At 34.1% G+C, this 14,082-nt stretch overlaps 1 protein-coding gene across 1 annotated transcript in view; it reads left to right on the top strand.

The window, feature by feature from the left end:
* The window catches only part of dock4 (dedicator of cytokinesis 4), a 71,273-nt gene that overhangs the window by 44,571 nt on the left and 12,620 nt on the right, over nt 1-14,082 (top strand). The window contains exons 21-39 of the mRNA XM_052597310.1: nt 3,736-3,817; nt 4,415-4,585; nt 6,337-6,529; nt 7,506-7,630; nt 8,001-8,135; nt 8,224-8,322; nt 8,418-8,512; nt 8,610-8,685; nt 9,621-9,721; nt 9,928-9,986; nt 10,075-10,223; nt 10,681-10,766; nt 11,365-11,391; nt 11,505-11,600; nt 11,681-11,741; nt 11,850-11,943; nt 12,187-12,335; nt 12,675-12,761; nt 13,839-13,943. Coding sequence (XP_052453270.1) covers nt 3,736-3,817; nt 4,415-4,585; nt 6,337-6,529; nt 7,506-7,630; nt 8,001-8,135; nt 8,224-8,322; nt 8,418-8,512; nt 8,610-8,685; nt 9,621-9,721; nt 9,928-9,986; nt 10,075-10,223; nt 10,681-10,766; nt 11,365-11,391; nt 11,505-11,600; nt 11,681-11,741; nt 11,850-11,943; nt 12,187-12,335; nt 12,675-12,761; nt 13,839-13,943 — 1,990 coding nt within the window. The remainder of the gene's footprint in view (nt 1-3,735; nt 3,818-4,414; nt 4,586-6,336; nt 6,530-7,505; nt 7,631-8,000; nt 8,136-8,223; nt 8,323-8,417; nt 8,513-8,609; nt 8,686-9,620; nt 9,722-9,927; nt 9,987-10,074; nt 10,224-10,680; nt 10,767-11,364; nt 11,392-11,504; nt 11,601-11,680; nt 11,742-11,849; nt 11,944-12,186; nt 12,336-12,674; nt 12,762-13,838; nt 13,944-14,082) is intronic.

Genomic DNA, 14,082 nt, shown 5'->3' with positions numbered 1-14,082 from the left:
CCGGAACACTTTACCCGTGTATTTGCCAGAATCGCAGTGTGAAAGGGGCTTAAGAGTTTCTAGGTCCTGTCAGTGCAGAGGGAGATGCAAAGCACAGCGTAGTCTTGCTTTCATCTGTCATATCCTGTTTCATTTTACTGACAATGCAGTTTTTGCACTGTATGTGTGGTCAGGAAGGTAATGTGCATTGTCAGATAGTGTTTCAGATCACAAGTATAATTCAATAGATTGATGCTCCTCAAAAGTCCTCTTTTGACTTTTTGTTGTTCTTTGTCCTTCTTTTCCTCCAGGTGTTTTTTGTTTTATCCCCTGCTCTCTGTTTTTCTTCTGAACCTTCTGCTTTCTGTCTCTCTCTTTCCCTGTCATGTTTGGCTGTGTTCTGTATGTGTGTGTGGGTGGTGTTCTGGCCGTGCTGTCTGTCAGTAATGAGGCGTGTGGTTGTGTTGTTGTGTGTGGGCAGTGATGTGGTTTCTCTTCTGTAACGCACTGAGGTGTGGAGCATCATGTCAGAGTTGAGGTGGATGTGGGCCTTTTGCAAAACCCTCACTCTCGCACTGTTCTCGCCACCCAGTCCCTTAATAATGTCCCATTTTTCTGCCCCACCCCATCTTGGTCTGTGTCGGTCTCTGTTCTCACTCCCTCTTTTTCTTTTTCATTTTGTCTTATTTATTTATTTATTTATTTATTTTTTATTTTGTTTAGTTTAGTTTAGTTTAATTTGATTTGTTTTTGTGATGCCTTTATTTTATTTTGCATTATGTGCATTAAGTGTGTTTACATTTGTTATAATGTTGTGATGGCTAAATTCACATTATTTTATTTTATTTTGCATTATTTGTATTAAGTGTGTTTACAGTTGTTATGATGCTGTAAGATTTCTAAATTCAAACTTTTTAATTTTATTTTTAATTAATCTTTTTTTTTATTTTATGTTATTATTTTTGCATTGTGCTTGTCAAGAGTAGGTTTACATATTATTTCAAACTATCGTGTTTCAAAAGAGCTAAAAAAATCTCGGCTGATGTGTGGATTTCTTTTTTTTACAGCCTATATTCAGTTTAATGTTATTTGCTTTGTATCCATTCACACACACACATCTTCACACAGCGCACTGTTTCTCCCAGCATGCTCAAAGACACACCAAGGTTAATCTGCAGTCAGGATGGATACTGTGGTGATGAGGGCCTGTTTTTCTCAGGGTAGTGAAAAAACTGAGCCACTGGGTTCAATCTGTGTGTCAATATTCCTAAAGTCTCTGAAGTAAATGTAGCTGATGATGTTGGCAGATTATTTACTGCTGTTATCACTGGTGAATAAACCATTAAAGTCACATAGTAGCTCTCACATTTGCAACACTATTTAAGTAGTGTAAAATAAGAGGTCTGTATTATGTCATTTATAGTACAATATAGGTGAAAAAGTGAATCTTTTCTAACTGAACAGATTTGAATTGATAGAACAAACATATTTAACTGAACAGAGTTTAACTGAAATGAACTTATCTGGACAAAGCTGAATTAAAGAAAATGTAATCATGTTCTAAACAGAACAGAACAAAAATACTGAACTAAACCTTAAGTAATTGCACTGAATCAAATTGAATCAAATGTAAACAGATTTAAAGAACTCACTGAACAGAACTCACCGAAACTAAACAAAAATGAGCTGAACTGATTTAAACCAAGCTAAACTTAATCAAACAAAATGAAATCCAGTTGAGTTGTTTCTAGCTGAACAAAGATAAACAAATTCTATTAAAAGCAAAACAGAACAGAAAAAAACTGTACTGAACTGATTTGAGTCACTTTGAATTGAATTGAATTGAATTGAATTGAATCGACAGAACAGAACATACTGAGCTAAACAAACTGAACTGAACCAAGATTAACTTATACAGAAAAGAACAGAAAAACTGAATTGAACATTTCTGAACAAAACAGAATACAACTGAACTAAACAAAATTGGGTCTAATCAAACAGAATTGAGGCCTGTGTAGTTCAGCAAATATATTCATATTAACAGTCAGATCTTTGTAAAAATAAATAGAATAAATCATATGAAAAAGGTACAGTTCCTGGTTAATATTTTTGTACTCTGTAATATTTTCAAGGCAGTTGATTTTAGCAAAATCTCAACAGATCTTAAAATTAGTGAGGTCCTACAGCGTGTTTAATTAAGATCTAATTGGATTTTAAATAAAATCTTTAGGGGGAAGGAGAGCTGGTATTACGCCGTGGTTAACATTAATTGTAATCCCATGCTGGGAATGTTAACATTTTCCTCCTTATGGCCAAATTACTCTCCTGGGCTTCCAAAATCAACAAGAGCCTCATAAAAGACCCAGTTTTCCTCCAATTATTTTTCATTCGTGATTAATCACAACATCTCACTTTATAAATTAAGCAATACACAAAAAAAAAAAAAAACACAAAAGTTTAACCAAAAGGAAACTAGCCTCAATCTTTTTCTCAGGCTTTCCAAGATTTTGACCTAGTGTACACACCATCCACAGAAGCACAGTCCTTCTGTGAGTTTTGATTGGCAACAGATACCATTAATCCAGAACATCCAGAGTCTGTTTATAAAGTGTCCTGATCAAGTATTCATGAAGACTCTTAACGCCATTGATTCATGATCACCATCACTTAACATCTCAAATGTTTCATTGCTTGAGTGTTTAAGTTCCCTTATGGGATAAACTGGAGGACCTTATAGGTCGTGTAAAAGCATTTAACCTGTCAGTGCCCGCTGATTCTGTTGATCAGTTTCAAAACCTTACAAAACCTGTTAACGGCATGGAGCAAATTTAAGATATACTGTAAAGTTAGATTTAATTTATATACTTGAGTAGGACATATTGCTTGGTCAGAATAACATCTATATTTACAAATCTGATATTGGGAATAGCTTTAGATTTGGGCACTGAACAACTAATATCAAGGATTTAATTGTTAATTCTTAATACATTAATAATATTGAAAAGACAAAAACTAGCCGTGTAAAAAAAAAACTAGCAATATCAAACAAAATACACTATACCATTCAAAAGTTTGAGGGTCTGTAAGATTTTTTTTATTAATAATTGTAATACTAAGGTAAATAGTGACAGTTAAGTCATTTCAAATAAATGTTTTCTTTTTTTATTTTATCATGGTTTGCACAAAAATAATAACTAGCAAAACAAATGTTTCTTGATCAACAAATCAGCATATTAAAATAATTTCTGAAGGATCTTGTGACACTGAGGACTGGAATAATGATGCTGATGTAATATAATGTAATATAATGTAAATATGTCAGATAATCAAATTAAATTACGATTAATCACATATACCAATATTCACTGAGAAAGCCATTTAATACATTTATACATTTATATTTCATGTATAGAAATATTGAACTGACCTCAGGCTTTTGAACAGGAGTGTAAACCTTTATTCTCCATTAAAACTAAATGAATAACTAAAATATAAAATAGTGAAAAAAAGAAGAAAAAAAAAAGAAAAACGTAAAGGTGCAACTTGAGCATGCAAACATTTTCCCATGAATTTTTCTTTTACCTGCAGATGTTTTTTTAGGTGATCCATAAAATCTTGAGTGCTGCCTATGGATAATTTGTGATATGATGCATTTTCCCTGCAGGACAAGCAGAAACGTACAGCATTCACACATAAATCCATAGCATTAAACAAACATTGCTCTTGATGTCTGATGTTCACGGCTTGTGTCTGCAGGGATCTGATCCGTGTGTTGAAGTGGTATGTGGATCGTATCATTGATGCCGAGCACCAGGAACAGATCCAGCAGGTTTTGAAGGTGAGAACACCAACATATTATGCTTCATTCAGGATATATGTTACAGTATGTATGCAAATCTATGAGGAAACATATGCACCCAGTCTCTCTCAGTCGGCCAGTCATGTCGGGGTTAAACCTCACCCCCTGCTGATCTTCTGAGCTTCCTCCCCAGCAGCTATGAATGCCCTTGATGCATCTGTTCTACCGCTCCAGCCTCTCTCTCCCCCAGAGAAGTTCTTTTCTTACCCATCATGCAATTAAGCTATAAGCGTTTGGTCTTTTCTTTTGTTCCTTTGCCCGTTCTGCTTTCATGACCTGCCATGGGACCGCCAGGCTCATTCTCCAAATGCATCCACACGGCGTTTACCCCCTTCAAAGGTGTTATTTGAAAGCAGTTTACACTTTTTTACCTTGAACCCTTCAAACCTCTTTGCGCACAATGTGTGCCATTCATCTTTTGGTGTTTTTGCTCTTTCTAATTGAAATATTTAAAAAAGGAAAATGCACTTCACACAATGTCTCCAGGTTTGACTTTCCTTCCTTGCTTCCTTCCTTCCAATTTAAACAAACAGTTTATGAATGCCATTATATGGAACATGTTAATTATATTAACAGGCATCTGAGTACTTGTTTAAGTACATTGTGCAGTCCAGGCGTCTGTACGCGGCGGCCACCGGAGGCCAGAACGAGGAGGAATTTCGCTGCTCTGTTCACGAACTGTTCAAATCTATCCACCTGTTCCTGTCACATGAGAGTAAAGGCATCAGTCCCATCACACACACACAGGTGAGACACACACACAAGCCTGTAGATTTAAAAATGTGTACTGTACTGACTGATGAGAAAGCAATGTTCTAGCACTACACCAGGATACAACTGCATTTTTACAATCTGAAGTGGTCACCCGCCTCCCATCTAAAATCAAATTAAACATATCTTACACTGCTTTTCAAAAGTTTGGGGTTCGTAAGTCCTCTCGTAAGTTCTCACCAAAGCTTCTATTTAATAAGAAATACAATAAAAACAGTAATACTGTGAAAAATTGTTCCAATATAAAAGTCTCTTTTGAATGCATTTTAAAATGTATATTATTTCGGTGATGCAAAGCTGAATTTTCAGCAGCTGTTACTCCAGCCTTGAGTGTCACATGGTCCTTGAAGTCTAAAAGAACAGCATTTGAATTAGTTTTTTTTTTTAAATATAACAATATAAATATGCTTACTGTGTGTGTGTGTGTGTGTGTGTGTGTGTATATATATAACCAAACAAATCTATATATTTGATAAATATGTGTGTGTGTGTGTGTGTGTGTGTGTGTGTATATATGTATATATATATATATATATAGTTTATAGTTTATATATATAAATATATATATTTATATATATATATATATATATATATATATATATATATTTTTTGTTTTTTTTTTTTCAGAAATGTTTATATTGAATTTAAAAGTTTTGAAGCCATAATACCTTACAATAACAACAAATATATATATTTATTTAATTTAAGTATGTTTAAAATTAAGCGGATCACAATACATATTTTTTTAGGAAGGAAATAGTATATAATATAAATAGTAATAGATTTTTTCCATTAAAAACAGATGCTGCATTAGATTATGTGTAGTCATAGATTATGATTAAATTATGATTGTTTCTCATTTTAGCATTATTAGTCAGTGAATTTTTGTAATTGGACCAACAGAAATCATTATTATTTATAATTTCCAACATAGATTTCGTAAAGATTTGTAAAGAAATTGGATTAAGAACCATTTTGATAATCTGCACTGTTCCCACCAGTCAGTTTTACTATATTTGTAATAACATTTCCTGGAATCTGTCACTCAATTATAGCCAAACAAATACACTATGAAAACACAGGTTAGCAGTGTTTATTGAATACAGTACTTCTTTTTCAGCCCCACCCAGATTTGTTCTGCCAGCATATCAGTGTTCAAAGCTCAGTCAGCCTATGGAGAGTTAAGCCAGTCTTGATCTACACAAACAGAGACGCGTGCTAAAAGCCCGCCACACACTGTCACGGCCCGCCGAGCTCCGAGTCAACTGGGCCATGTGTGTCCGACGGGCTCCGTTCTCTCCGAGATTGCTTTTGGTGCGCACACATTCGCACATTCGCTCTCACATAGGTCTGTTCTTGTTACGGCGGCCCAGCAAGAGAGCAGATTTCAATTAACACGGCCAAGAAAACAAAGCGTCTTTGGACGCCACGGCATAATCCGAAGCACATGCAGGCGACTGGAGCTGTGCCAGATTTGTCATCGCGATATTTGTGTGTGTGCGAACTGCAATCTGTTGTTTGACATCCCCTACCGTGCCAGAGGAATATTTTCCCACTAAATCAAAGTGAAAGTGCGTTTGGAGGAAGATGATAGCATTTCAGTGACACAAATGCACAAACCACACACATTCTGCAGCATGTTACATGTTGTATTCAACTTTATCGCTAGGGTTCCAACTAATGAGGTTTTTTTTGTATTGAAATAACGTTCACTGGCATTTTCGCAGGCCGTGTTCCTGAGATCGTTCCCGACTGTGTGCTGCGAGCTGCTAAAGATCTTCAGCATGAGAGAGGTGGCAAATCTGGCCCGCGACACGCTGAGCAGCCTGCCTGCCCTCACACACACGGACTGCCCTCTACAGGCCGTCAAACTGCAGTGCATGGCCAAGACCGTGGAGAGTCCACTTTATGTCAACCCCGGTAAAGGATCTCACACAGTTTTCTGTTTTAAAGTAATTAAAAGTGAATCATTATTGCTAGTAACATTGTAAAATCAAGTCTAGGTTTATTAGAGGCCATCTAAATGCTAGCGTACATTGTGCCTTTGCTATTTAAAGGGACAGTTCACCCAAAAATGAAAATTCTGTTCCAAACCCATAAGACCTTCGTTCATCTTCGGAGCACAGTTTAAGATATTTGTAATGAAATCCGAGAGCTTTCTGACCCTCCATACACAGCAATGCAACTGACATGTTAAAGGTCCAGAACGGTCGTAAAGACATCATTAAAATAGTCCATGTGACATCATTGGATCAACCGTGTCAGACTTTGACAGGCCTAAAACAATCAATGTTTTATATCATAGATACATCAGGCTTTTATGGCTTATATAGTTTGATATTTTTTATTCAGTGGTCTAAACTGAAAATACATACAGAAAATACTAAACTGAAAATACATACGCAATCTAGTGTAGTTGATACTCTCAATAATATGTATTCGTAAGATAGTATTTAATGATTAAAGCTGTGTAGTTCTTATTATGGAGGTAAAACTTATAAAGCAGTGCAATACAAATGAGGGTTGAGAGATGAATAGATAAACGTTCTTTAAAAGCCTGAGTGTGTCATATTCGATAGACCTTTTACCATGATTTTTCTAAAAACTGTCAAACAAACCCAACTTACTCCAGTCCAGTAAAGGTACTCTTGCTTTTACTTTATCAAAATCAGTAAAGATTTCACAACAGAAAGATCATAACATTTTACATTTAAATGTAAAGGTCTTTATCTGGCTGAAAAGTATAAATTGTCAATCAGACAGAAGGCTTGTTGGAATCAGCAATGTTTTGTTGATGGTAATCCTTCAAAGGCCTTAGATATCTGCATATCAAATACGATACAGTAGGCTTCATAGGGTTAGATGCTTTTTGATTCTTGTATGTGTGTGTTGTCAGAGTCGAGGTGTGTGCTGTTACCTGTAGTGCTGCGTCTGCTGCACACACACCTGCAGGAGCAGAGGGAGCTGGTGCTGTGTGCCAATATCCTCACCAGCATGCTGACGCTCAACACAGCCGCCACGGTCAGTCTTACACTGAAACCTTTTATTCATTTATTTATTTAACTTTTTCCTGATTAGGATTGCTGGTGAGATTTGGTACCAATTTTATTTGCTTATTGTGTAAAGAAAAATGTTCGGGCTTATTAATTTTGACTTCCTGACCTGTATTTAAATTTAACCCTAAGGGAATTTGGTGCGTTCAAATATTTTAACCTGAAACTGATGTTTATTTAATATTTTCTCCTTTACTGCAATGATGTGATGGGGCTTTTCTTTGTAAATATGTATATATGTGATTAATTGTTATTTAATTTGATCAACACATATTTAAAATATATGAAATGTATTAATCCATTTGAATCAAGTCAGATGTCTGTGTCTGTCTCTGCAGGAGTGTGGTGTGTCCGAGGAGGTCAATCTGGTCATGGAGAGTCTGTCTGGAGTGTTACTCAAAACTGTTCTGGAAGTGACCAACCGGCCTCAGCCTGCCGCCACATCGCTGCGCCTGCAGTACCAGGATGTTACAGTACGTGTGACCTTTTCTCATGATCTTTGATTTTTACTTCAGGGAAAGTATTTCAGTAAATTGAATAACAATAATGTGTGTGTTTCAGGGTGAATTTGTTGCCTGTTTGCTCACATTGCTGCGGCAGTTGAAAGATAAAGAATACCAGCAGCTTCTCAGCAGATTTCCCTCTAAAGAAGAACTAACGGTGAGAGCATTTGATAAAAGTGCTAATAGTGATTGCTTTTGATAAAAGTGCTAATAGTGATTGCTTTTGTCTAACTTTACAATCTGCATTTCCAGAGTTTCCTCCTGCAGTTATTCACTGTCTTCAGAATACTTATCCGACCGGACATGTTCCCCAAAGACTGGACTGTCATGAGACTGGTCGCTAATAAGTAAGTGCGGAAAACAAAACCTGAAACAGTTTATATATAAGCCTATTCAGCCATAGTTATGTTTCATTGCTTGACATTTCTGTTTGTTTGTGTTTAGTGTCATCATAACCACCATCTTATATCTCTCCGATACTCTGCGCAACAACTTCCTTAATGAGAAATTTGACTTCAAGGTAAAGAGATTTTACCTTTATGTTTATAAGACTTTGAACTACTCGCACAAATTTAAAGTTGAACTGCAGTGGTCATGCAATTTATTTTCTAAATGCAAGTCCGGCTTTTCAGTTGTCTTGCAGAAAACTCTTAAAAAGAATGATAAAAAAAATGCAAATATAGCCTGTATCATAGCCTGCAAAATGTTGGATAAATTAACCTGTAAATAATATAATGAAATATAATGTAATATGATGTAATGTAATATACTATAGTATAGTATAGTATAGTATAGTATAATATAATGTAATGTTATATAGTATAGTATGATATAACATAACATAATATAATATAATATAATATAATGTAATGTAATGTAATGAAATGTAAGATAGTATAGTATAGTATAGTATAGTATAGTATAGTGTAATGTAATGTAATGTAGTATAATATAGTATAGTATAATGTAATGTAGTATAGTATAGTATAGTATAGTATAGTATAGTATAACATAACGTAATGTAATGTAATATAGTATAATATAATGTAATGTAATGTAATATAGTATAGAATAATATAGTATAATATAATATAATGTAATGTAATGAAATATAGTGTAGTATAGTATAATATAATGTAACATAGTATAGTATAGTATAGTATAGTATAGTATAGTATAATATAACATAACATAACATAACATAACGTAATGTAGTATAGTATAGTATAGTATAATATAATATAATACAATGTAATGTAATGTAATATAATATAATATAATATAATATAATATAATATAATATAATATAATATAATATAATACAAAAGGACTGCATTGGAGAAAAACTGTCTTTTTTTCTGTATCTCCTAGAGCATCCTGGGAGCATGTTAAACATGTGCCTGCAGTGCAGATAATCATTGTCAGCATCTTAATTAGCTCTCTTTTTATCTGTAGGTATGGGAGTCCTATTTTTATCTCTGTATAATATTCATCAACCAGCCCTGCCTCCAACTGGAAATGTTCCCGCCCTCCAAGAGGAAAAAAGTCCTGGAGAAGTGAGAGCCCTTCCTGTTCTTATCCTTTACCTTTATTGAATGATTTCACGATGTAAAATAACACATTCTGATTAATGAGCAGCAGATTTAGTTATTTAATGTATACTGGAACATTTGTAGTTTTACACCAAGTTGCACCAATGGGAAAGCCATTGCAATTAGCACAATATCCAGATTTGATATGATTATTTTTTATGTTTTTAAAGGTACGGTGACATGAGAGTGATGATTGGCTGTGAGATTTTCAGCATGTGGCAGCATTTGGGTTCGTCCTCTTTTACAATTCTGTATTGAGCACTTATGGAGTCACATGACCTGTGAATATAAAAGAGATATATGGTTTTGTCTCCCAGGTGACTATAAGTTAAATCTCATTCCCACCCTGATTGGTCCATTCATGGAGGTGACTCTGGTGCCACAGATGGACCTGAGGAACGTCCTCATCCCCATTTTCCACGATATGATGGACTGCGAACAGCGACGGAGCGGCAACTTCAAACAGGTGCTGAAATTACAGTGACATAAACATGTCTGAACACGCCAGAGCAGCGTGATGTTCGTGTCACAATAAATCATTTGTGTGCATCAGAGGAAAAGGCTGAGAGGATATCGAGCTTGTTTACCAAGATCATGTCGCTCTGGAAAGAAATCATAATTTGAAAAAAGATTGACAGCTAGATTTCGAGCTACTCATGCAAATTTAAAGTTGAACTACAATGGATATAATATAGATTATTTTCTAAATGCAACTAAATGTAAATCCCTTAAAATGAATGATTATGATTATGATTATGAATGACCTGGAATAGTCACGCATATGATACATGATGACATCTTTGGTGCAGGAAACCCTGAGTAACATCATACTGTAAGTGGATTTAAAAACATGCTATAAATGAAAACTGACATTTTAAGGATTTAATAAATGTTTTGTTTGTTGACATTTTGTTTTTTTAAAGGTGGAGGCCAAACTCATAGACAAACTGGAGGGCCTGATGTCAGAGGGAAAAGGAGATGAGACATACAGAGAGCTCTTTAACAACATGTGAGTTTGAACCCTTTCCTAAATCATGATGTTTTGTAGCTGCAATGAGAAATTATATTTCTATAAATGTATAGCGATTTATATAAATGTCAAACTTTATGTGCTATAAATGATGAAATATAAAAGTCTTTGCTGTTGTTCAAAAGTTTATGGTCAGTAAGTTTATTTTTATTTTAGATTATTATTTTTTTTTTTGATGAAATCAATACCTTTTGTCAGCAAGGACGCATTAAATTGCAGTAAAAACATTTCTTTTAAAAGAATGTTTTTTTTTTTTTACCTTCTATTCATCAAAGAATCCTTCTGAAGGATCATGTGACACTGAAGACTGAAAATTCAGCTATGCATCACATGAATAAATTACGTTTTAAAAATATTATTAAAATTTTTACTTAAAGTTTTTACTGTATTTCTTATAATTTGATGTGAAAGACTCTTACGACCTCAAACTTTTGAGCAGTAGTATTTAAATAAAAAATATTGCATATGTTATATAAATATTAAATATTACGAACTATGAAATGCCTCAAAATTGACATTAAATTTAAAAAATATAATAAAATAAACTTGAAACTGTTTTTCTATTTTTCTGCATCAGAATTCCACTGTTTGGTCCGTATCCGAGGTGAGAGCCTCATTAAATACCGTGTACTATACACTGTACAGCTGGGTGTAACGATATAAAAGGATGATCAAGTTTTTATTGTTTAATTAGTAATCATAATATATCTGATTTAGTCTCCTGAAGAAGATTGAAAGAGAGACCTGGAGAGAAAGTGGTGTTTCCCACATCGCTACCGTCACAAGGCTAATGGAGAGATTACTAGATTACAGGTAAAGCAGACACACACACACACACACATCCATAGGGCATACAGTACAAACACACTCACGTTTGATGAATCTCTTCACAGGGACTGCATGAAGATCGGCGAGGTTGATGGGAAAACAATGGGATGTACAGTCAACCTTCTGGTCAGTTTTGGTTAAAAATATGACACATATGACATTTTATTATTATAGTTATTTGGAGGCGAACTACAGAAAAAGCATGTTCTGCTCACGTTGTCCTGTTCTTTTCAGAACTTCTATAAAACTGAGTTGAATAAAGAAGAAATGTACATCCGTTACATTCACAAGCTCTATGAGCTGCACCTGAAGGCACAAAATTACACCGGTAATAATAATTGTGTTGATCTGTATCATTTTCATTTGTCATTTTTTCCTATAATTTCCCCACCAATTATAATTGTAAATAATCTTAATATAATTTCAGTATGACTTTTTAAATGTAAATTGTTTCAATCATATTATTTTATAATAATTTCAATAATAATACTAATAAATATTGTCCTATTAGAATATTATTTAGTATTATAAATGACAGTTTTTTCTTCTGATCTTTGTGGCTGTGTTGCAGAGGCGTCCTACACTCTCCTGCTGTACGATGAGCTGTTGGAGTGGACCGAAAGGCCTCTCAGAGAGTTCCTCACGTACCCCATGCAGAGCGAATGGCAGAGGAAGGAATGCCTTCATCTCACCATCATACACAATTTCGACAGAGGAAAAGTGAGTCCATCTCTCCTTTTAAGATGCACCCCACTCATCATAAAACAATTGAAGTGACTAAAAATGCTTCATGTTTAAGGATCAGGGAAGTTACTGTAAGTAACTAGCCAGAGGTTTACAGTGACAACTGTGTGTTCAATATGTCCTGATATCCAGCTACTGAACTGTGAATATGGACAACATAAGAGAAGTTCTTTTCTTCCTACATACTGCCATCTTGTGGCTGAAACCTACTGCTGCAATTACGCAACTGTTTTAATGAGAGCAGGGGTTTTTGTTTGTAGTTAAAATTATACTTTTATATGTTTGAAGTCTTAAAAACTGAACTATTCATTCCAGTGCTGGGAAAACTGCATCATACTGTGTCGAGAGCTGGCCAATCAGTACGAAGCGTATTATGACTACAGGAACCTCAGCAAGATGAGGGTAAGTGTTTCCTCTTTACAGACCATGCAGTATGTACATGTTTATTTTTATTTTGCTGTTAATTTATTAAATACATATTTAACGAATAATGTAATTTTTTTTACATTTCTTTTAGTGCCGTCAAACAATTAATCGCGATTAATCGCATCCAAAATAAAAGTTTTTGTTCACATAATATATGTGTTTGAACTGTGTATATGTATTATGTATATATAAATACACATGTACAGTTTATATTTTAAAAACAATTATTATATATATATATATATATATATATATATATATATATATGCATGTGATTGTATTTATATATACATAATAAATATACACAGTTCAAACACATATATTATGTGAACAAAAACTTTTATTTTGGATACGATTGATCGCGATTAATTGTTTGACGGCACTAAAAGAAATGTAAAAAAATAAACATTTTGTAACAATATTATGTATTTATAAATAAAAACACATGCATGCATATATACATATACATATCTATGTATGTGTGTATATGGATATACAGTATAGTATATATATATATGTATATAAGAAAAAGATGTTTATATATTGAATTTATTGATATATAATATAAAATAAAATAATTAAGATATATAAATGTATATACATGTGATTTTTTAAAAATGTATACTGTTTGTGTGTGTATTTATCCATACATAACAAATATACACAGTACACCCACATACTGTAAACAAAAACTTATATTTTTGATGCGATCAATCGCAATTAATCATTTGACAGCACAGATTTCTTTATAGTTTTACAGTATTTATTTCCTTATTTTCCTGCACCCTAGACCTCAGTTCAAACACCCAGTGGCTGTAAATATAGTTCTTATTTGAACTAAATTGAGTTGTTATGATGTTCATTACACTTACGGCCAATTGTTATCCTAATGAGGCGTTTGGATTTAACTATTAAACTGAATCACGGCGATTGTTTTCTGTTTATTCTGTTACACAGTCGATTGCTTCTCAGATCGTGGCAGTAATTTGTCATATTAACAGCTGTTTGTGTTACGTTGTGCTCAATGGTCTGTTTTATTTGCATGTTTGATAGATGATGGAAGCCTCTTTCTACGACAAAATAATGAACCAGCAGCGACTCGAGCCGGAGTTCTTCAGAGTCGGCTTCTACGGAAAGAAGTTCCCCTTCTTTTTAAGGGTACACAATTCTTAAAAATTGTAAAATGTTAAATAATAAAAGCTGATTATTGGATTATGGCTTATTCAGTTCAAGTGTCTTCCTGTAATTCGTCACCATGTCCTCTAGGGGGCACTTTCCTTCCAGATCTCCCTGCAAC

Source organism: Carassius gibelio, chromosome B25 (assembly GCF_023724105.1).
Source record: "Carassius gibelio isolate Cgi1373 ecotype wild population from Czech Republic chromosome B25, carGib1.2-hapl.c, whole genome shotgun sequence".
NCBI lineage: Eukaryota > Metazoa > Chordata > Actinopteri > Cypriniformes > Cyprinidae > Carassius > Carassius gibelio.
Note: the sequence above shows the minus strand (reverse complement) of the source record. Positions and strands in the feature narration are given on the sequence as shown.